Source organism: Pelobates fuscus, chromosome 13 (assembly GCF_036172605.1).
Source record: "Pelobates fuscus isolate aPelFus1 chromosome 13, aPelFus1.pri, whole genome shotgun sequence".
Lineage (NCBI taxonomy): Eukaryota > Metazoa > Chordata > Amphibia > Anura > Pelobatidae > Pelobates > Pelobates fuscus.
The window spans coordinates 59,863,760-59,889,181 of NC_086329.1; the positions used below are offsets into that span (position 1 = coordinate 59,863,760).

The 25,422-nt window shown below is 40.4% G+C and overlaps 1 protein-coding gene across 1 annotated transcript in view; it reads left to right on the forward strand.

Moving 5' to 3' along the window:
- Nucleotides 1-25,422, forward strand: part of JMJD7 (jumonji domain containing 7) — a 149,342-nt gene that overhangs the window by 109,775 nt on the left and 14,145 nt on the right. Inside the window, exons 3-6 of the mRNA XM_063440087.1 lie at nucleotides 1,980-2,233; nucleotides 3,751-3,807; nucleotides 19,141-19,236; nucleotides 25,004-25,080. Coding sequence (XP_063296157.1) covers nucleotides 1,980-2,233; nucleotides 3,751-3,807; nucleotides 19,141-19,236; nucleotides 25,004-25,080 — 484 coding nt within the window. The remainder of the gene's footprint in view (nucleotides 1-1,979; nucleotides 2,234-3,750; nucleotides 3,808-19,140; nucleotides 19,237-25,003; nucleotides 25,081-25,422) is intronic.

Genomic DNA, 25,422 nt, shown 5'->3' on the forward strand with positions numbered 1-25,422 from the left:
ATATATATATATACACACCTATATATATATAATAATTCTACGCATATATTTATGTAATAATTTTACATAATTAGGTCATTTTATTAATTACAATTAGCGGGACCTGCCTGACAACCCATGCTGAAACTATAGGGAATTTAATTTGCTAGCACTATATTTAACCCTGTAACTTTCCAAGACACCATAAAACCTGTACATGGGGGGTACTGTTTTACTCGGAAGACTTCGCTGAACACAAATATTAGTGTTTCAAAACAGTAAAATATATTACAACGACGATATCGTCAGTGACCGTGAAATTTTTTGCATTTTTCACACACAAATGGCACTTACACTGACGATATAATTGTTGTGATACGTTTTACTGTTTTGAAACACTAATATTTGTGTTCAGCGAAGTCTCCTGAGTATAACAGTACCCCTCATGTACAGGTTTTATGGTGTTTTCAAAAGTTAGAGTCAAATATAAGAGTCAAATATAAGGTATGCGTTTCAGTTTTTTCACATTAAAATTCGCCAGGTTGCCTTTGAGACCGTATGGTAGCCCAGGAATGAAAATTATCTCCATGATGGCATACCATTTGCAATAGTAGACAACCCAGGGTATTGCAAATAGGGTATGTTTTTTTTTTTAGTAGCCACTTAGTCACAAACACTGGCCAAAATTTGCGTTCAAATTAGTTTTTTGCATTTTCAAATATTAACACTAACTTTGGCCAGTGTTTGTGACCAAGTGGCTACTAAAAAAGACTGGACATACTCCATTTGCAATACCTTGGGTTGTCTACTTTTGCAAATGGTATGCCATCATGGGGGTAATTCTTATTTCTGGGCTACCATATGGTCTCAAAGGCAACGTAACCAATCTGGCGAATTTCAATGTGAAAAAACTGAAATATGTAACATGCTATATTTGACCCTGTAACTTCCCAAAACACCATAAAACCTGTACATAGGGGGTACTGTTTTACACGTGAGACATCGCTGAATACAAATTTGTGCATTGTATTGCAGTAAAAGCAAACATTATTATGACATTCACAGTTAGAATGTCACGTAGAACTAAAAAAATTAAAAAAAATCTTATTTTCTCTCATTTTTGTAATATTTTTTTTCATATTAAATTATGTTCCATACCTAAATATTTGATGTTAAACGAAAGCCCTGTTTCCCCTGAATAAAATGATATATAATAAGTGTGGGTGCATTTAATATGAAAGAGGTGAATTACGGTTGGACAGACATGTAGCGCAAATGCCAGGTTTTGTTTACGTTTTTTTTGGATCACAACTTGTACATTTGGCTGCGGTCTTAAGGGGTTAACAGTGGGCATTTCTAAACTCAGGACAAAATTTAGAAACTATTTAGCATGGATGTTTTTGGCAGTTGTAGATGCGCAACATATTTTGGAGGTTAAAGTTCGAAAAAGGGAATTTTTTTGCATTTTTTCATCATGTTTTATCATTTTTTTTTTAGAGTAAATTATATGATATGATGAAAATAATGGTATCTTTGGAAAGACCATTTAATGGCGAGAAAAACGGTATATAATATGTGCGGGTACAGTAAATGAGTGAGGAAAATTACAGCTAAACACAAACACGACAGAAATGTAAAAAGAGCCCTGGTCCTTAACAGTAAGAAAATTGAAAAATGGTCTGGTCACTGAAGGTTCATAAACAAAGTACACAGTTTAAGAATACAACTTTTCATTCTAAAACTTGTAATATTTGCATTTGTCCATAACAAAAGAGGAGGAGCTTAGTTAACTATGACCCTTATATACACTGCTATTGATTGATTGATTAGTTCTTTATTCTTTGGGTTTTTTCTCTGCTGGTGTGGAGTTAGTAAAGAGAGTTGATGCAAAATACTCGCCTCCTATTATTACCAAAATTAAGATTATTAGTACACCAAAGCTAGCATAATCCTCAATTTTGTTTTATTTTTATATCTATCCTAAATATCTACATATACAGGTCATGTATTGGATCCAAGGTTGTAAGTGTGGCAGTCACTCCAAATGGTTATGCAGATGCTGTACACAACAATCGGTTTGTCATGCCAGAGGAAAGGGCAATGAAGTTATCTGATGTTCTGGATATTCTGGAGCTGAAAACAAAAGCCTCAGGTGTATTTTACATCCAAAAGCAATGCTCAAATCTTACAGAAGAATTTCCTGAACTGATGGGGGATGTGGAGAGCCATATACCATGGATGAGTGAAGCACTAGGTAACGAACTCAGTACAGCAAGTCTGCACCCCAGTCTACTTGCTTGATGACTTGTTAAGACTTAGAGATTTAGTCACTACTTAGTCACTTGTAGTGAATGCAGGGCTCAACATTTCCACTAACATTCTCGCATTTTGTGAGTGGCAATTGAGCCATAGTGAGGGTCTTTTTGACAGATTGCTATCAAGAGACCTAGCTGTTTGTAGTGCAGCTGCAAGGAGAAGAGCATCTTATACTGACTCTCAGATTGCATTGCTGTTGTAAAGAGGTGGGATCAGGTTAAACATTGACTTTTGTGCCATGAACACTGCCCCACACAGCCAAGCAGAATTTAACCCCGTCAATAGAGACTTTGAATACAAATCCTCACCTTAATGAATATTTATTAACAAAATGAATATCTATGTATTTAACTGTATATTCAACATATTTAGAATATTTTTGCAGCTCTACTTGCAAGAAAAAAACTAAATGGATAATCCATGATAACTCTTAAACTGCTTTTTTTTTTATCCGCTTAACGTCAGTACGTTGTCTAACTATATTGTGCTTTAAAGCAGTTAGGATGTATTGACATGTCCTAATGTATTGTTGTGAGAAGGGTTAAACCCCTACTCACACCATGGAGTCACAGCTAGAGTCATATTTAGTGGCCTCAAGCTGACCATTGTGTTGTATGTCAAAGTGAGTGCAATCTGCTCAGCTGTGGAATTCTCAGTGGATTTGAAGGGCTATATACAGCTTCAAATCCATTGAGAACAAAACAGTTGAGCCGCAGTGTGCTGGGCTGGCAGGTGCTCAAGACACCTACGAGGTCTGAACAGACCCTTACAGGGTCTCCCATCATAGCCCTTTGCTGACTGTTGTCAGTTCTGGGCTTTACCAGCTGCCCAGCACTAATCATTGTGTAATAAGCATGCTGGAGTTATAGCATTACATTTAAATGCCTGTAATGCTAAAAATGCACTACTGTTTAGCTCGGAAACCCATCTGTTGTTATTATTATTCTTATTGGTATTTATATAGCACCAACTTATTCCGCTGAGCTTTACAATATTATGAAAGGGGGGAAATTTACAATACATGAGACAATTACACAGTGACACAGGAACAATAGGTAGACAAGGACCCTGCTCAAACGAGCTTACCGTCTAGATGAAGTGGGATACAAATACACAATAGGGCAGTAAGGGTGACAGACACCAAACAAGATGGAAAAGTACTGACATCTGTACTGATATAAGCAGAAGATTTCCTTAGGGGTAGGGGTCGAATTATGGTAGGATTAGTGTTATGGTTGAGGGATTGTGTATGGGTAAGGTAAGGGCATGTATACAATTAATTAGTGTAAGGGGATGTTGGTATGAGATTAGCGTTACCTACCAAAATTTCATTTAGAACCTGCTACAGTACGCTGTGGCGGTTATGTTGCTTGGAGAATACATCTGTATTTGTATACACTTTTCTCTGTGTGTATATGTTATAATATATATTGTTTTATTTATTTTTTTATATAGGAAAGCTTCCCGACGCTGTTAACTTCTGGTTGGGTGAGGAAGCTGCAGTGACTTCCAGTGAGTGTATTGATGTCTGTAAAATATGTTAACATGTCTGTCTTACTATATATTAATAACCTTACTTTTACAACCACAATTTGTACTTAATAAGCACTTTATTACCGTATAGAGTATGAGCAATGGTGTCACTTTTTCACTGCAATATTTGTCGATGCAGTGTAAATTGTTCGGTAGTAATGACAAAATCTTAATGTCTATTGTCCTCAAGTGTATATTTTGTTAGGAAAAATATAGTGATGTTATTATAAAATCTGTGCTTTATTAAATGAGCATTATAGTGCCAGGAAAACATTTTGGTTTTTAGGTCCCCCCCTCCCGCTATGTCACAGTTCTCACCATGACATCCAGACGTGGTCACCCCAGAAGTGCCCAACAGGGGATTTGAACCTGGGTGCTTTATGGTTCTGTGTTCCTGCCTATAAGCCACTTCAGTTCTTGTTTAAGCCTGAAGCTTATCCTTGCCATGTCTCCAGCACTGGGGGCTGGACTTAACCTGTGACTGCAACTGTCAATCATGATCCACCTGTAGATTATCATTGATTAGCCAGGTATAAGACAGTGCCTCTCCCTGAGTGCAGTGTCAGTTAATTGACTCTGGTTCTGCTGTTTGGTTCCTGTTTTTGTATCCTGATCCAGTGGTTTTCAGACTGATTCCGGCTTTCGACCTTGGCTTGTTTCTTCTATTTCACTGACCTCTGGCTTCCCCTGTCTTCGGCTTTCCAAGACTACTCTTCTGCTTGTCCTTGCCTGTACTGTGACTTGAAGTATATTCCCTGCATAGCCCCCGTGTACAGACTCACAGGCCAGGTGAATTCTTACCTGATCGCCTTGGTCTGTTTTTATTTGCAGATCAGACCCTGACACGCTGGGCGGTAGGGGTTACCTTAAACCAGCGTCGGGCTCCCTCGGCGCTGATGACGTCTCCTCTCCCCACCGACGTCAGCTCCGAATGTGCATGAGCGGCCAGAGCATTGAGGTTTGCGGAAGCGGCCTCTAGTGGCTTTTAGGGAGACAGCCACCAGAGGCTGGATTAACCCTCAATGTAAACATAGCAGTTTTACTGAAACTGCTATGTTTACAGCTGCAGGATTAAAACTAGGGGGACCTGGCACCCAGACCACTTCCTTGAGCTGAAGTGGTCTGGGTGCCTATAGTGGTCCTTAAGTTTCGGGGTATTTATGAGAGATAAGGGAACATATGTCATTCATATGGGAAAGAAGCAGCACCTTGAAGGCATAAGTAAATAAAGAGGGACAACACTGAGGGCGGGGCTTAGCAGCCGATGTGAGCGGTCGCACTACTCGAGAGCTCCGAGGCCCAAGCGAGGAAAACGGACACACAACCAGCCATCCTGCAACCAAACCACGGCAAAAGCCCTCGACACACACCCCAACACCATGGGGCGCAAAACCGGCAAAAAAAACCCGGGGAAAATCAACCCGGGACTCACCATAGGGGACATGTGGCGGCAGGCCCGTGGCACAGACGAAACCAACATGGCGACACTCCACGGTGGATGTTCGGACTTTTCTGATGACCTCTCAGGTGAGGAATACTTACCGACCCACACTACCGGACGTCCCTCACCACCGACCAACGCCCCACAAGACTCCATGCCAGTGACGGTGGCGATCCTTCAGCAAATGCTAACCGACCACCACAAGGACTTCCACAAAGAGATCACTGCGCTGAGGGGAGACCTAAAGGGGGTGACAAACCGCTTAACCACCATAGAGAACCGAACCGAAACGCACAGTGAGGACATAAGGGACCTCAAACGTACCGTGCAGGAGCTGCAGCTGCGGCTACGCTCTCACGACCACCGCATGGCCGAGAACGAAGATGCCCGGCGGCGCAATAACTTGAAACTCAGGGGGCTCCCAGAGGGCGCCGCAGATACAGACCTACCGCAAACCGTCAAAAGCCTACTCGCAAAGATACTGCCACCAGCACAGGCTGAGCGCATCCGCCCAGAGCGCATTTTCCGGATCCCCAAGTCACCAAAGGCGCCCACTGGATCAACTAGAGACACCATAATTGCATTCCGGAATAGCTCCGACAAGATGGCGATATTGGACGCCCTGCGGGGTAAAGCGCCTCCACAACACGAGGGCAAGGATATACATTTTTACGCAGACCTCTCCAGCAACACCCTAGCCTGGAGACGGTCCCTCCAGCCACTCACCGCCATCCTCCGCAAACAAGGCCTCGGCTACCGCTGGCGGCCGTCTCACACCCTTGCGGTCCAACAGGGTCCTGATTTACACCGCATACGTGACTTAAGCGACGCGGCACCACTCCTGCACTCCTTAGGCCTAACTATGGACTCCCTCATACCACCGAGCCAGCAGAACCAATCCTCCCCACAACACCGATGGGACCCATCCAGGACTGTCCCGTTTGTCCCACAAGGCCTAACCCCGGACTCTTACGCTACCATCACCACTTAAACGGAGACGAATGACCGCATGGATTGCCGGTCCCTACAACCAGCACGTATATGGAGGTTGACCTCTAACAGCTCCATCCAGCACCCTCGACCACTGAAAACCATCTTCATCGCATTCACCACCCCGGAGCCTCATACAGGGTTGGCACACAAGGAATAGTGACACTTGGACTGAGCAGTACTGCACTCGTGGTGCGCTTTCCCAATCCTAGACCCAATTATTGTTATGATTTTGTTCCTTATCTAACATGGAATTAACCATACCTCACTTAGCAAACTGCACCCACTTATAGCTCCAATTGCTTTATTTACTTTTCCACCGCATGTACCCAACCATGACCGCCCAAAAGCCATAACTAGGTTGTCACGGTCGACCCCATTGCCCTTACCCTCCGCACACCGGTTACTCTGATGGTTACATACCACCCGACCTAACTTAGGGCAAACAGACTAGATATAACCATGTGCATTCATTCCACCACCAGCACCTCACCTTTATGCCTCAAAGACATGGGTCTCCATCCCGCAATAGGCATTGAGATGCTCCATTATGCCCTCCCACACCAGGATGCACACTTAAGTTACAACCATATGGAATTTTAGACGTTTCCCTTTTTCATTTCATACCGAGGGCCAAAAGAGCCTTAGACCCCTTCCTAGCCGCTGACGGAAGGCAAGATGCACAGTACTCCACACAGGAACAACCTAGGGGTTAACCGAATAAGCAACGATACACACCCAGACTTACATAGTGAGTTCACTTTAGACCACGTTAACCTTACATACACACTTCACTTACAAGCTAACTGACTAGCCTATTACAAGGGTACCAGTCCAGCTCACACTTAAGAAAAGACATGAACGTCGCTATAATAAGTAGTCGGCACTAAAACTAGCCTGAATACTCTGTGCCCTGTCATATCCGCGTACCTTACAACTAGCTTTCCTCCTAGCAATGTACAGTTAAGGTAGATATGGGTCCCATGTAGATTACTCATATGCCTGTAAAGTTAAACATATTTATATCTGTTAAAAAATGCAGAATCGAGAAAGCATACTACCAACGCCATCTCCAGCTACTATTGAAAACCTAATTTGTTTTCAGTTAGCGAGGTCTTCACAACCCCATAAGTTGAGCTGTATACCTACTGAATTTGGGACCTATGACTAAACTTAGGGATGCCCACCATGTCTTATGTTTTATTTCTGGTTTTAAAACTCTACTTACTGTTTTTATGTTGCCTTTCACTCACCCCCAAAGTAACGGCACTAATGGCTGTTAGGTGACTAATGAAGCAAGGTTCAATAACCTGTGTCTGTTATGTATATATACTAGTATCAACAAATGTTTATGCATGTCAAGTATACGGAGAACTAAAGCTACTACACAATTGGCACGGCAGCGATGATGTTACATATTACATATTAATCATATACTACTATCGCTAAACGATAACTTATCCTACTATGACAAATGTAGATACTCAACCTGTACCTAGCGTGTTTTGTTAATTTAAAAATTTTGTGCGTTCAAGCTAAATGCTGTATGGCAGTATATGAAAATGTGTTTTTACAAGTGTGTATAATTGTTACTGACATTACTGATGTGCGATTGTCCTTTCACGCACAACAAAAATAAAGAATTTATAAAAAAAAGAGGGACAACACTTTATGCTTTGGGAAAGTAATTCATATTAATTCATGGATTCATATCCAGGAACACTATAGTCACCTAAATTACTTTAGCTAAATAAAGCAGTTTAGTGTATAGGTCATTCCCCTGCAATTTCACTGCTCAATTCACTGTTAGTTAGGAGTTAACCCCTTCAGGACGGAGTCAATAGTACACGTTCTGATCAAAACAAAACGTAAACAAAAACTGGAATTTGCGCTATATGTCTGTTCAACCGTAGTTCACCTCTTTCATATTAAATGCACCCACACTTATTATATATCATTTTGTTCAGGAGAAACTGGGCTTTCATTTCATATAAAATATTTATATATGAAACATAATTTATTATGAATAAAATTAAAAAAAACTGAGAAATTTTAATTTTTTTTTAAATTTGTAGTTCCGCTTCACATTTTAGCTGTAAATGTCATAATACTGTTAGGTTTTACTGCAAAAAAATGCACATATTTGTAATCAGCGATGTCTCACGAGTAGAACAGTACCCCCCATTAACAGTTTTTATGGTGTTTTGGAAAGTTACAGGGTCAAATATAGAACGTTCCATTTTCAAATAGAAATTTGCCAGATTAGTAATGTTACCTTTGAGACGGTGTGGTAGCCCAGGAATGAGAATTACCCCCATAATGGCATACCATTTGAAAAAGTAGACAACCCAAGGTATTGAACGTGGGGTATGTTTAGTCTTTTTAAGTAGACACTTAGTCACAAACACTGGCCAAAGTTAGCGTTCATATTTGTTTTTGTGTGGAAAAAGGCAAAAAAACTAATATTTGGCCAGTGTTTGTGACCAAGTGGCTACTAAAAATTACTGGACATACCCCATTTGCAATACCTTGGGTTGTCTACTTTTGCAAATGGTATGCCATCATGGGGGTAATTCTTATTCCTGGGCTACCATACGGTCTCAAAGGCAACATAACTAATCTGGCAAATTTCAATGTCAAAAAAATGAAATGCAAGCCTTATATGTGACTCTCTAACTTTCCAAAACACCATAAAACCTGTACATGGGGGGTACTGTTATTCTTAGGAGATTTCACTAAACACAAATATTAGTGTTTTAAAACAGTAAAACATATTACAACAATAATATAGTCCATAAAAGTGCCGTTTGTTTGTAAAAAATGCAAAAAACTAATATTTGAGTTCAGCGAAGTCTCCCGAGTAAAACAGTACCCCCTATGTACAGATTTTAGGGTGTCTTGGAGAGTTACAGGGTCAAATATAGTGCTTGTGAATTAAATTCTCTGCACTTTCTCCCTGTGTTGTCAGGCATGTCAATCAAATTTTAATTAATCAAATGACATAATTATGTTAAAAAATTACTTAAATATACACGTAGAATTTTAATATATATGCATTTATAGGTATTTAAATTCTACGTGTATACTAATGTAATCTTTTATGTAATTATATGTATTTATCTATATATATATATTTGCGGTTATTTGTATTTTATATATAGATAGCTATATATAGAATGTCATTCTAAGTGTATTCTGTTTCCAATATATATATATATTAATAACAAAATACAGTTAGAATGAAATTACATATGAATATATAATTTATTTTAAATTTTGTTTCAATATTTTATTTAATTATTTTATTTATTTATTATTGTAATTATACGTATATATATATATAGAATATATATATGTAGATCTATTATATATATAATATATACATATTATATAAATGTAATGTCATTCTAAGTGTATTTTAATATTAATATATATACTTATATTAGTATTAAAATACATTACGTATGACGTTACATATATAATATATATATAATATATATACATATATTATATATATAAAAAGGCATTTAATTTATTTTATAACATGTTAATAATTTTTTTTTTACACTACCTACCAGCAGGGGGACTGTCTAATATTTTAGACAGTGCCCCTGCTGGCAGATCCATAGCCAGCTATAGGGGGCCATGTGATCGCTCTTTGAGAGCGATCACATGGCCCCCGGGGGCCTCATTTGCCGGAGGGGGGCTGCCTGGGCTCTAAGGCAGCCCCCCAGAAGAGGATCGCGGCGGAGGTGAGTACGCCGGACCTCCAGGGGCTGCAAGCCGTTATGGCGTTCTATGCCGCCGCAATGGCTTTAAAGCCCTTTAAAGCCGCGACGGCATAGAACGCCGTAACGGCGTTAAGGGGTTAAATCACTTTGTTTCTGTTTATGCAGCCCTACCCACACCTCCCCTGGCTATGATTGACAGAGCCTGCATGAAAAAAAAAAACTGGTTTCAATTTCAAACAGATGTAATTTACCTTAAATAATTGTATCTCAATCTCTAAATTGAACTTTAATCAGATACAGGAGGCTTTCGCAGGGTCTAGCAAGCTATTAACATAGCAGGGGATAAGAAAATCGTAATTAAACAGAACTTGCAATAAAGAAAGCCTAAATAGGGCTCTCTTTACAGGAAGTGTTTATGGAAGGCTGTGCAAGTCACATGAAGGGAGGTGTGACTAGGGTTCATAAACAAAGGGATTTAACTCCTAAATGGCAAAGGATTGAGCAGTGAGGCTGCAGGGGCATGTTCTATACACCAAAACTGCTTCATTAAGCTAAAGTTGTTCAAGTGACTATAGTGTCCCTTTAAATACCATTTAGGCTTCAAAGGGATATCTTTGGAAAACCTACCTTAGGGTGTATGGAAGGCAAAAGCACCTTTTAAAGACACATCTACATCCTTTGGGGGAAAACAATGACAGAATTGACAACAAAATTACATGATGGACAACACTTTGTGCCTTGTGGAAATTAATATCTAATTCATAAAAAAGGAGTTCCTCTTCTACCTTTTTAATTAGACACACCCAGGTATTTGTATACAAGTAAGCTCATTAGTAAACACACAAAGGTTTGGAAGAGCAACCAGTCAAACTGGACCTAAACAAACAGCCAATCACACTAAGCCCATTAATAACCAATAGGGCACACCATCACAGAACACCTACTTTGCATACACAGGAAAACATTATGCATTAGGTAAAGGGATTAACACACAGTCAACAATTGGTGAATCGGCTCCCTGAGTCACAAAGGGAAAAGTCCCAACCTCCACCCATGTGGTCACACAGTCTCTGGTTCGGCGCCTTCTTCTCTCTCTATGTTGTGGCTAGGTCTAAGTCTGTGCGGTCTAAATGGCCGCTCCCCACCAGAGCCCACCCAAACAAAGGAGCCCTTGATGCCCAAGTGACGGCATTCTAGCGTTCCGTCACATATCGACTTTCTTTTTTCTCACAATACTCGCCCTCCTCTGTGATCTTGCATTGCTTGAATCAGATTTTGCCCAAACCGAATGTGGACATTTTGGCAGTTCCTTTTGGCTAAAATTCAGTCATTATATTTAGTTTGGGAATTTAATTTGGAGAATGAATTTCCGATCCGATCAGTGCCGCATATGCATCTTGCAGCCCTTTAGTAAATGGCCTCCTAATTCCCACAGTATTGGGGAGCTATATACTAAAAAGCAGAAAACAAAAATTGGTCTTTCAGACAACTTTACTAATACTAAGTTAAATATTGCATGGTATTAGTAATTAAGGGAGATGAAAATCTCCCTCCTGGCCCTACGTACTATTCCGTGAGTAGTCTACTAAACAGTGAGCAGCTGGGTGGGGTATACCTTGACCCCCAAATCTATATGAGTGTCCCAATGGTGGAGCATCTATTAAAATAATTAACAAGTGAAACATAGTGTCCCCTCACCACCAGCCCCCATCCGTAAACGGGTCACCTAAGTGATCATTTTTGACCTAGGACCTTATTTGCCCTGTGCGAAAAATCTTTACAGCGCCCCTCCTTGGTCACATCTGCTTGTCCATATGTAGTATGTGTAGTATAGGGGCTTTATAAAATTAATAATTATCGGGGTAAAAAACATTCCCCTTCCCTGTTACCTTACAGGGTGAGGGGGGATGGGGCATTCTGATCTCTGGTGGTCGATGTGCTAGAAACTGGTCTGCGCCTTCACCTTCATATTTGTAATGCGTGTTGTATGTGTATTGAGTGTGTGATATTTGTGATTGGTATTTAATTCAGATTAATAAACAATGCACGTAGGCCAATTGTGTAAATGCAGGTATGCATTTTTGCAGTGTCACATGCACACAGTCACACAGTCAGACACACAGTTGGATGTACATATTTATACACACATGCTGTCAAATACAGCAACATGCACACCGTTCAAGGCACATAGTTACTCACGGGCAGTCATACACACACAGTTACGGGTAGTCATACACATACAATCACAGGCAGACAGTAATACACACAGTTACTGGCAGACAGTCACACACACAGTTACAGACAGTCACACACACACCGTCACACACTCTCAGGGACAAACAGTTTCTCACACACAGACACACACATACAGTTAGAGGCAGCCAGTCACATACATACAAATACAGTTAGAGGCAGCCAGTAACACACACGCACACACACACACACACACACACACAAGCTATGTCGAAATTCCTGTCCGAGTTTCAGACAATAGTGAATGCTCAAGTGTTCAACTGGGCATGCAGGGGAATTTACAGTGCTATCTAGTGTGGGCCTTCATCTGTCCACACTAAGATGGTGGTACCCAGATCCAGGCAAGGAATAAACCAGTAAAAAATAGATGAAATGATGGACGCATTTGTGGGTGACTAGGGGAACAATTAAATGTAGGTGAGTCAGAAGGGGCTTAAAAAAAACAAAAAAAAAACGGATGCGGCTATGACAGTGCCGCTTTAACCCCTTAAGGACCAAACTTCTGAAATAAAAGGGAATCATGACATGTCACAGATGTCATGTGTCCTTAAGGGGTTAATGCTATTCCTCTAACAAGTATGTATTGCTTTTGCTGGGGAATATAGGATTGGATCACCATTTGTTACTCCATTCTAATGTGTTGTCAATGAAGCCAGCGTGTAGGTAAGAAAAAGATTGCCCTGTTTGTGCAAAAGTTCCCAAGCAAAGCCAATTGTGCCAGAGCGGGCGGAAGTAAGTTGAGACTGGAATTACATGTCAATGTAGTGTAATTCCACTTAACAAAGGCTTGACAAATACCTCTTAGCAGGTCGAAACATTTGCTCTTTTCTATTCTATTAAAACTGCCTGTGGCTTAAACACCTTGAGTGCCTGGATAATTTATTTTTTGCCTTGTAGTGTAATTCCAACGTACCTCCAATCGTGGTGGCACCGACACAATGGAAAGGGTGTACCCTCTTAACAGATCCTAAACCAATTGAATATATAATTTTATCTTTATGATAACTCATGTATTAATTGGTCTAGGAGTAGTTAAATATTTAGATGAATATATAAATCTCAACAGACCACCCAGGTGCAGCAGTGTATAATAAAAAATAAAGGTAAATTTACCCCCCTTATGTTCTAGGCTGTAACAAAGGATTCCTCAAATCCTCACATATAGATACAAAAAACAAGATACACCTAGAAAAAGTAAAAGCAGAGGGCATACATAGTGAAGTGCCATTAAGTAGAGCAAACCCTACTAGAGATATATTGCACTCACGAAATAGAAATATATTCCAAGCCCATCAGGATATCTTTGGAACCTTTATAGATCTTATGAAGAAATTCCTTGTTTCTCAGGCATACATGTAAAAGAGACTGAACATAGTATAGGACTGTTGGTGTGATAAAAAGTATAATTTATTTGAAACACTATAAAATGTCCCATCTGTTCGGTCTTCTTTTAAATGTCCCTCTGATCGTGTTCGGCTTTGCGTCAGCCAATATGGGCGCTTGATATCAGCTGTTCCGTGTAATCTTTAGTTAATGTCCATATATGGATTTCCGCCTGACGTCCGTGGAACATATATGCGTTCCACCGATCCGGAAAGAGCAGTCTCCTTTTCATGATGTCATTCCTCATCGGCTGGAACGCATATGCGCTCCTCCCGATCATCCCACAGAAAAGGGAGACCGGACAAAAAAAGATGTAAGAAAGATTAAGAAAAAACATACACATTGCAGATTAATAAAATACATCATATAGTAGTACGATATCCTATATACAGCAAAGTCATAAACATAAGTATGAAACTCCACCGACACCATATGGTGAATATGAAAGACCATAATTGTATTCAAAGCATAAAAGAGAGAGATCCTGGAATACTCTAAAAACAAATACTCAGAATGAGTTAGGTGGAATAATAATGATAATAATAATAGAATAAATAAAGAATAATAATAATAATAATATAATAAAATAATAAATAATAATAATTGATTAAAGGTAACAAATGAAATCAAAATCTACATTCAACCCATGAGGTTGAAGAGTTTTCAATTTATGGATGCAGAATCCCTCTCTTTGTCTTAATCTCATAATAATATCTCCTCCCCTTGCATCAAGGGATACTTGTTCTATAATTATCCATGAAAAATTGTGGATGCAAAATTGGGGGCACGTATTACAATGGATAGGGATAGAATGGTTCTTAAGGTTCCGTCTGATGTTATTTTTATGTTCTAAAAAACGAGTTTTCGCCTTTCTCCCCGTTCTCCCCACATATTGTGCACCACATCCACATGTGAGGAGGTACACAACATGTGAGGAAGAGCAGGTAACCCGTCTCTGAATCTGAAAAGTTTCCTTGGTAATGGAACTTGAAAAAGAACGCATATAGGACGGTAATCCCCTACATGCTTTGCAGGTTCCACAAGTATAAAATCCTTTGCTATCTTCAAATTTGTTCTTATTCTTACTTGAAAAATGACTAGGCATTAAGTAAGAAGAGAAATTCTTCCCTTTTCTATATACAATCTATGGATATGTTGGTAATTGGGGGCCTATACATTTGTCGTGTCTCAAGATGTCCCAATGTTTTCTAAAAATTTTATTGATGGCAAAAGCCTTAGAATTATATTTAGTATGAAATGAAAACTCAAAGGATTTTTTGGGATTAGTGATAGGTTTAATTTTATCAACTAAAAGATCCCCTCTTTCAATATTTTTAATTTTCTCTACCTCTCTATCTAATAATTATCTCCTATAGCCCTTCTCAATGAACTTGTGAGTTAAGATGTCTGCTTGTTACAAATAGATGTCTTTATTGAAACAATTTCGGCAGAGTCGGGTATATTGGCTTCTAGGTACTCCCGACAACCATCTGGGATGGTGTCCACTGGTGGATTCGATGTAACTGTTGGTGTCGGTAGGTTTGAAATATGTCTTGGTGTTAATATAGCTTCCCTGCGCCAAAATAGTTAAGTCCAAAAAAATCTATGGAAATGGGGCTATATGTGGGAGAGAAGACGAGAGAGAAGGTACTATTATTGAGATACCTGAAGAAGTCTAATAAATGTTCCTCAGACCCCTTCCAAATTACAAGGATATCGTCAATATAATGTCGCCAGAGGACCAGGTCCGCCCCATATGGATTATGTTCCTGGATAAACTGGCGTTCCCAAAAATCCATAAAGATGTTAGCATAACTTGGGGCAAACCTGGTACCCATGGCTGTGCCCTTGATCTGCAGGAAGTATTCATCATGGAACATGAAAAAATTATGAGTTAATATAAATTGGATGGCTTCTAGTAAAAACTGAACGAATCCCTGATTAAGTGTGGTGTCACTGTCCAAATTGTTCTTAACAGCAGATAGGCCAAGTTGATGATCAATAACCGTATACAGGGATCGTACATCCAAAGATGCCCACATGTATCCTTCCTGCCACTCAATAGAGTCTAATTCCTGGAGGAGATGTTTGGTATCTTTTAGGCAAGATAAAGAGGATTGAGCTTAGGGTTGTAGAGAATAATCAATAAACTGAGATAAATTAGAGGTAAGTGAATTGATGCCACTTATGATGGGTCTACCAGGTGGATTAATTTGACACTTATGGACTTTGGGTAAAAAGTAGAATGTTGTGATCCTCGGATTCTCTTGGTAGAGAAAACGATAAGTGCCAATATCTATGATCTCATCTTGGACTGCTTTCTCCAAAAAAACGCTTCAATTCATGTTTGAAGTTCTCATTAGGAATATTAGAAAGTCTGACATATGTATCAATGTCTCCCAATAACCTTAAAGATTCTTTGAGATAAAATTCCCTAGTCATAACGACAATACCCCCCCCCCCCCCTTTATCCGCATTTTTGATAATGAGGTCATCTCTCTTTTTTAGAGAGTTGAGGGTCTGTATTTCTAATCTAGACAAATAATCTAGACAAATTATTGCAAAAACCCTTCTTGTTAGTTAATTTCTCAAGATTAGCCATGACCATTTTTTGGAATGTTTCATACGGACAAAAGGTGGAACGAGGCCTAAATAGTTTAGAATTAGTCTGATTGTATATAGAATTGGGATCTAGTTTGGAAGGTTCGTTAATAAAAAATCTTTTTAAACTTAACTTCCTAGTGAATTTTAACATATCGATGTAGATCTGAAAAGAATTGGGGGGGGACATTTGGAGTATATTTCATGCCTTTCTTAAGAATTAGACATTCTTCTTTTGTAAGGACTACATTAGATATATTAAATATTCCCATAGACTTTTCTTTTTTATGTGTTTCTAATAGAGATTCTCTCTCTCTATACTTAGTCTCCTCTTTTTGGTCGGAGTATTTTGATCTCTGAGGGGAGCAAATCAATTGGTCAGATCTATTTTGGATGCCCTGGGTAGGAAGTATTTGCTTATTTCTTTCTTCCTTCCTCTTTGGTCTTGCTCCCTCTCTAAAAAAATCCCTACTATTATGTGCTTGTGGAGGTGGAGGTCTTTCAATCGTGGTGGTAGTAGAAACTTGTTTATATGGAATAGGTCTCCTTTTGGGTGAAATATCATATGTGTAGCTATTTTTAGCTCTTGTTTTAGGAGATAGAGATCTGGACCGCTCTTTTCTCCTTCCTGGGGATGAATTATAATTCCTTCTGTGATTATTTCTATAATTAGAATTAGAGTTGTATCTATGGTTAAATCCTCTCTGCTTATAGTCAGTAAAAATCGATTGAACACTGCGCCTGTCTTTCAATCCTCTGTTTCTATCTGTATTTTTAATGGAGAAACATCGATTGGCTTTGTCTAGTTTATCTCTTCTATATTTATTATTCTTTGTTACTGCGATTTTTTTCGTCCATTTTTTGGATTCTATCACATACAATCTTTTCTTTTGATATGTAATCTGAACTGTTTTTATCAAATTGATTGTTTTTTTCTAAATTTGTTAATTCTTCTGTCACATTGTTAAGATTTTCCTTTTCAAAGTCTACAATTATCTCCATTAAAGTTGTTGCACAAATTTCAAGGGCGACATCCCATCTATCTGCATAGCGGGAGTTTTCCAGCCCATTGGCTGGATTTTTAGATAGTCTCAAACCTCTGGGTATAAGGCCCTCTTTTATATAGTTCTCTAAAAAAGAGATCTCCCACAACTTTTTAGTTTCTTTAATTGACAATCTTTCCAATGTTTTAAAGAAATCATCAATCTCTAAATTCTGATTGTGGGGGATATCATCATTTATAGTGAAGAGAGAATGACATTTAACAGCCCTCTTTTGTTTGAGTTCTGAGAGCATATTAAACAGAGAATTGGTCTGGATATAAGGAAAATATATATATATATAAATCTCAACAGACCACCCAGGTGCAGCAGTGTATAATAAAAAAATAAAGGTAAATTTACTCACCTTATGTTCTAGGCTGTAACAAAGGATTCCTCAAATCCTCACATATAGATAAAAAAAAACAAGATACACCTAGAAAAAGTAAAAGCAGGGGGCATACATAGTGAAGTACCATTAAGTAGAGCAAACCCTACTAGAGATATATTGCACTCACGAAATAGAAGTATATTCCAAGCCCATCAGGATATCTTTGGAACCTTTGAAGATCTTATGAAGAAATTCCTTGTTTCTCAGGCATACATGTAAAAGAGACTGAACATAGTATAGGACTGTTGGTGTGATAAAAAGTATAATTTATTTGATTATTATTATTATTATGAGATTAAGACAAAGAGAGGGATTCTGGATCCATAAATTGAAAACTCTTCAACCTCATGGGTTGAATGTAGATTTTGCTTTGTTATCTTTAATCATTATTATTTAATTATTATTTTTTTTATTATTAATTATTTTATTATATTATTATTCTTTATTTATTCTATTATTATTATCATTATTATTTTTATTATTCCACCTAACTCATTCTGAGTATTTGGTTTTAGAGTATTCCAGGATCCCTCTCTTTTATGCTTTGAATACAATTATGGTCTTTCATATTCACCATATGGTGTCGGTGGAGTTTCATACTTATGTTTATGACTTTGCTGTATATAGGATATCGTACTACTATATGATGTATTTTATTAATCTGCAATGTGTATGTTTTTTCTTAATCTTTCTTACATCTTTTTTTGTCCGGTCTCCCTTTTCTGTGGGATGATCGGGAGGAGCGCATATGCGTTCCAGCCGATGAGGAATGACATCATGAAAAGGAGACTGCTCTTTCCGGATCGGTGGAACGCATATGCGTTCCACGGACGTCAGGCGGAAATCCATATATGGACATTAACTAAAGATTACACGGAACAGCTGATATCAAGCGCCCAGATTGGCTGACGCAAAGCCGAACACGATCAGAGGGACATTTAAAAGAACAGATTGGACAGATGGGACATTTTATTGTGATATTCAACTTGATTGTAATTGCTTTTATTTTTCTCGTGAGGAAGTCTACTACGCGTAGAGCATTTTTTCTGTACCTGTTACCTGCTACTTCCATGCATGATCTTGAAGGAGGGCTACAGATATTTGATGAGCATTTTTACTTTTCGCTTCTTGTAAGTGTTTCAAATAAATTATACTTTTTTATCACACCAACAGCCCTATACTATGTTCAGTCTCTTTTACATGTATTCCTGAGAAACAAGGAATTTCTTCATAAGATCTTCAAATATTTAGATGAGCCTGTCATAACTGGAACACTTTAAGTATTACCCCTACCAAGGTTGTTTTGAAAAAAATGATTAAGTACATATAAAGGCATAAAGACAATCACTGTCTAACTAGACTATTCAGCACAAACAAGGGATTTTTTTAGAACTGTAAATTACCAACACAGCTAATTTTAATGTAATGATGTAATGTTGCACACCTCCCTTCATCTAGTAATTTTTGCCTATTCTCTTCCAGTGCATAAAGATCATTATGAGAATTTATACTGTGTGATATCAGGAGAGAAGCATTTTATCCTACATCCTCCAAGTGATCGTCCATTTATTCCTTATGGTAAAAGTTGGCAATACTCTTTATAATTACATAATTTCCTTTTCGATAGAAGCTATATATTGTTAATCTTGTGTGCTTTGCAGTTTTATTTTATTTATTTTGTATTAATTTTTTTTTTCCTTAAGATTAGCATACAAATATTGACATACGTACACAGTATACGTTAACATCACTTTAGAATTTAATATATTATAAGACAAATTTCATAATACATGTGACCGTTAATAAATAAATTATTTATTAACGTCCCATAAATAATATTAATAATAATCAGACCATGGGTATCATTATTTTCTAACATTATTATCACTGTGTATATATTTTTTCAATATTTCAACCAATTAATAGTTTGAAAAAGGCTTATGGAACATAACCTATTAATGTGTGAAAACACACTCTAATAAGGAAAAAAGCAGATTGGAAATATATTTTAAGAACAAGAGATTATATTTTTTCTAACCACTTATCATATAGTTCTTGTTTCTTAAATGGATACAGGGTGGAACTGGACAGAATTCTTTCCATGCGAAACTGGCATGTTAATTGGTCTGTTAAGAGGTTTCTTTGGAAAGGGAGATTTGATTTCCAAAGTCTAGCTATTATGATTTTGGTTGCTAATAAACAATGCATAGCTAAGCAATATACAAAGGTGGAGATGTTTTATCTACACTCACATAAAACATTTGTACATTAACATAGGTCCATGATTTCCTAAATGTCTCATAGAGCAAATTAGGAATCAATGTGGAATTTCCACATAAAGAGGGATGGGTGTCAGGGTGTGGATTTGCATTATAATATAAGTTCTTTAGACAATATCTTTAAACTGCAAGGGAATAGGGGGTGATAGTGTAAAAGGCAACTTTATATAATAAAAATCAAAACTATCTTTCATCCTTTATATTTCTGTGAAAATGTAATTACTCGAGCCTAGTGAAGAAGTGTGTACACATTAGTATATATTATTTGTAGCGGTACCCCTAGTAGTAGAAGGGTTTCACCGCCAGAGACGCCCTTTTCCCAAGAGTGAGAGGTGCTGTATTGATACCAGAGTCATCCATGAGACAAGCAGGAACAGCTTTTACAGTACTCAGTATTGAGGGCGAAGAAGTCTGAAGGTACAGGTTGGCTTTATATACAATTCCCCAGGCCAGAGGAACAGCCCCTGAAACTGACGGGGCACCGAATTACAAACTGTACAGACCAATAAAAACAATGTAACAATGTCTGACACTCCCACATACAGCACACAATCCCTCCCCTCTGCCTATGATATAATTAAGGTAGATAATGTACTAACTTAATTATCCCCAGGCAGAAAAAACACATTTTTACACAAAGTATAGAAGACACCCCAAAACACAACCTATCCCCATAAAAGTAGCCCTGCTCTGGGTGAACAACATATCCAAAAATCACCCAGATCAGAGCAGGGGTTCAGGAAATTCCTGGAAGTCTCTTTTGACCAACCGCACGCATGGTTTCATGCCCAAAACAGTTCCAGAAAATTAGGCTGTGCGGCCGGTCTATTTTAAACAGTGGAAGTACCGTTCAAATTACCGAACGGAATGGTGAATGGCCACAGTCAATGTGTGCCCCTTGTTCGGTCGGTCGGTACCCGAGTTAGTCGAGTAGCCCACCCACAACAAGCAATTGCTGGACCTAGTGACTGTAGTCTGTTTCTGTCCTATAGCCAGCATTCCAGCTGCGTAGTGGAGGGAGTTGTTAGTTCCTGGATCAAGGACCAGGGGAGGGCAGAGGCTAACTGCGCTCTTCCCGGTTGCCAGTGCTTCTGCTGGGTTGGCTGGTGGGGATTCAGGTTCTGGACAAGGGGAACGGGGAGGACAGAGGTTAGGGTCCCTCAGTCCAAATGCTAGCTCTTCAACTGGGCGGTGCATAGTCCTGCCCGGTAGCAAGGGAACAGTTAGGGCAGATCCCAGCAGCGCTCTGCCCTGATGCCGCGCTTCTGCTAGAAGGTTGTCAGTGGCTATGGTAGTCCCTTCCACTAACCCCAGGGCCCGGCTGGAAATTGGCTGTGGAGGGGAGACAACGCTTACCTCCTCCTCCTGGCATCCCAGCGAGGTTAGTTGAGGATCTGGACAGGCCGTCCAGCATCCCTGTAGATCCAGTACAGAGACCGCAGTCCCATCTGCACTGTTGGTGTCAGGGTTGCTGTCCTCCTGTAGCTGGGGGGGAGGACCGACTGCCCCCACTCCTGGTAGCTCGCTCTGCTGCTTGGGAGGGAGACCGATTGTCTCCACTCCCTGTAGGATACACTGCCGCTGGGGAGAGAGGCTGGCTGCCTCCTCTCCCTGCAATTTACACTACCGCTGGGGAGAGAGATCGGTTGTCTCCTCTCCCTGCAATTTATACTGCCGCTGGGGCGAGAGACCGGTTGTCTCCTCTCCCTGAAACTCACTCTGCCGCTGGGGAGAGAGGCCGGCTGCCTCCTCTCGCTGCAATTTACACTGCCGCTGGGGAGAGAGACCGGTTGTCTCCTTTCCCTGAAACTCACTTTGCCGCAGGGAGGAAAGACCGGTTGTCTCCTCTTTCTGAAACTCACTCTGCCGCTGGGGAGGAAGGATGACACCTTCTGATGAAAGTTAGTTCCTTTGTAGATAGGGGCGCTGTTTGAATACTAACGTTGCCCTCAGTTATAAATCCATACATTACTGGTGTCTCCAGGATGCTATTCCTCTTACTAGAAAGCCATCACACCGCTGCCACCAATGTGATGGATCACCCGGCACCCCAATGGGCACCTCTGCCAACAGATGCTTCCTAGCTGACGCTGAGGACCATAAGCACCTCACCGGACACAACAAGCACCGCAGACTCCACAACCGCCGTAGCTTAACTAGAATCTCACCGTCTTCCTTCCACCCTGGACCAACCTCTGACATCCAGGACCATGTGGGAAAGACCTCTCCTACTCCAGAGAGCGTAGCAGGAAAAGCTCTTAAAAGAGCTAGTGATTAGAACCCAGGGGGTATAAAGAGTATAGCAATACCCAGTGTAAATATAGCAGTCCCCCTCCAATCACGAGACAAGGCGACGTGTTGAGGGTTAAGCAGGAACTCAATTTTAATGGAGGCACACTGGCCTTTTATGCAGGTTTCCCAACAAGGGTGACGCCCAGATGGACCTTGTTGGGCACAGGGACACAAAGTGTACAATGTAACAATGAACGACACTCCCACATACAGTACACAATCCCTCCCCTCTGCCCGTGATACAATTAAGGTAGATGATACATTAACTTAATTATCCCCAAACAGAAAAACACACATTTTTATGAAGTCCAATAAGTACCCCAAACAGGTATCCCAGTGCTTTGTCTATGAACCTGATGACAAAGCACTGCTGCACCTGTTCGACTAAATAAAATGGCCGCCACCACGTGTTTGAATGTCGAATGGCGGCCACTTTGGACTTCAACTATATCCGAAGTGCCACTTTGAAAGTTCGAAGAGCATTTTGCCAAGTCCCAATAGGCACACATAGTATCTGTAACCTCAATAAACTAAAGGGGCCATAGTCACAGGGTAAAAGGCTGGCAAATAGTCCCCTCCAAACCCCAGTGGCGTACTCTCTTTCGTCACAACGACATCGCCATATACAGCGATACTTGGGAGGAACACCTAGTACATGTGGGGGCTGTGCTGGACAGGATCAGGGAAGAAGGGTTGACTCTGAAGCCCAGTAAGTGCACCCTAGGAATGGCAGAGGTACAATACCTAGGACACCGGGTGGGGTGTGGGACACAGAAGCCAGAGCCCGCCAAAGTGGAGGCAGTAGCTAGCTGGCCTCATCCCCTCACAAAGACCCAGGTACTAGCTTTCCTAGGGACCGACTATTATTGGAAGTTCGTCCCCAATTACAGTGCAAAAGCAAAACCCCTCACCGACCTGACCGCTGGACCCCAGAGTGTGAGCAGGCATTCCAAGCCCTTAAACATGCCCTGACAAATGCCCCTGTCCTGGCTTCTCCTAATCCCAGAAAAAGTTTTCTTGTTCATACAGATGCCTCCATGTTTGGGTTAGGAGCGGTGCTGAGCCAGGTCGGGGATGATGGCAGAGACCACCCCATGGCTTACCTCAGCAGGAAGCTACTGCCCAGGGAGGTAAGCTACGCCGCCATTGAAAAGGAGTGCCTGGCAGTGGTTTGGGCACTCAAAAAGCTGCAGCCCTATATGTATGGACATCAATTCACCCTGCTCACAGATCACAACCCGTTGGTCTGGTTTAACCGGGTCACAGGGGACAATGCCAGGCTGCTACAATGGAGCCTGGCCCTACAACCATGTGACTTTACCATTCACTACAGACCCAGTAAGCAGAATGGTAATGCCGACGGGTTGTCCAGACAGACAGCCCTTAATAAATGATCCGTGAGCACTCCTCCGGACATTCCCCAGTTGATCCGTCGGGATCAGGCAGTATATGCTGGTTGTTGGTTAAGGGGGAGCTGTGTGGCGTGACCGCTGCCTAACTGTAAATTGCCCTTTTTCTAGGTGTGGATGTACCCTCCTGGAATATGTGTTCCCCCTTTATATTGTTCCCCTTTCTGTAAATTTGACCTTAAATCCTGCAAAATACCTTTTAACCACCCTGATAACCCATTTAGAACGTTGAGTTAGAATGTTCACACCTCACTAACAAGGTGTGAAAACCACAGACCTCAAGCGTCAACCACATAGGGACTTTGGTGACAACAAAAGACCGCAAGAGAACAAGCGGCCCATGCTTCCCCTGGGTGGCCGCTGGTTCGTATCATCAAATGCCCAGCAGGGGGAGCATTCGTCTCCCGAACCTGCCTGCGTGCACTGTCTTTGATCCCCGGGTCGGGGATCACCCTACCTGCTCCTAATGGAGCTATGATCACTGTTTACGTCCAAAGTTCACCCACCTGTATGTCATGTGTGTCCCTGTGTTCTGTTGGTATCTCCCAGAGCGGGAAATGGTTATCTGTCACTTAGCCCCCTCCTGCCTGGGGTTGTGTTGTGTTGGATGGAGACCCCCTGCGGGGGTCTGTGCATAAAAAGCTGTGTGCCCTCCCCTGCACACAGGCAGAACATCGGAAGCCTGGCCGATGGCTTCCAATGCTCTACTACACTGCCGGGCACCACGTGGGGCAACCCAGAAGTGAAATCTCCTGGGGAGCGATCACTCTGCGGCCAGGCAGTCAGGAGAGGTATTGCAGGATGCCTCGCTGCAATACCATTATGGTGACTGGGAACAATCACAATCACTTCCAGCGCTCATATTTGCCACGGGCATACAAGGTATGTCCACGGTCCTTAAGGACATTTTTTGTGGGATGTACCTAGTACATCCGCAGTCCTTAAGGGGTTAATGTATAAATAAATAGCAAGTTGTCAACATAAAACCCTATGAGTATTTTACACTACAAAAAGAAAGTTCACAATTTAAAGTAATTGGAATCAAAAAGCTCAAAACACCTTGACCATCTCTATAAAATACACAAGCTATACATAAATAAGGTGGAGCTGGTATAATGCAAATCTGTGGAAATAAAAAACTGCAGAAGATTTTCATCAGTAATGCCCAGCATTTTTTCATCAATGTTTCATCCACTTGGTATAAGTTTACAGTGTTTGATAGTGTAATGTAGCAAGACAACCATGGTTGAGGTTAGTATTCTAAGGCTTTAAAGTCATTCAATAATGAAAAATGACATCAACATTATGATAATTGTTATTCAAGTGACTCGTTTTAATAGATGTTTATTTATGGGACTGTTCCAGAAATGTACCAGCCTGCTAAATATCGTGTACATGACGATGGTTCATTCCAAGTGGTGGATGAAGAGGGAGCAGAAAAGGTAATTTTCAGCTGATTACTGCAGAAACAGATAATTCATCATAGTATAGTTGTTACAGCTTTTGTTGAGGGATGCTCCAAGTGTTTTTTGTTTTCCTTTCTCTTGCTATCTTGTTTTGAATACTTTTGTTTAAATGGACTTCTACATGAAATACATTAAAGGGAACCTCCTAATTAAAAACACTGTAATAATAATGTTAACATGTTAACACTGTTTTAGTATGGAGTAACCCTTGCTGGCATGGCTGCCTAAAGGGTAAAAAAAAAAAAAAAGGTACAACTCACCTTAGATTATGGGCCTTGGCCAAGTTCTCCCTGCAGCCAGATCCACCTCTAGTGACAT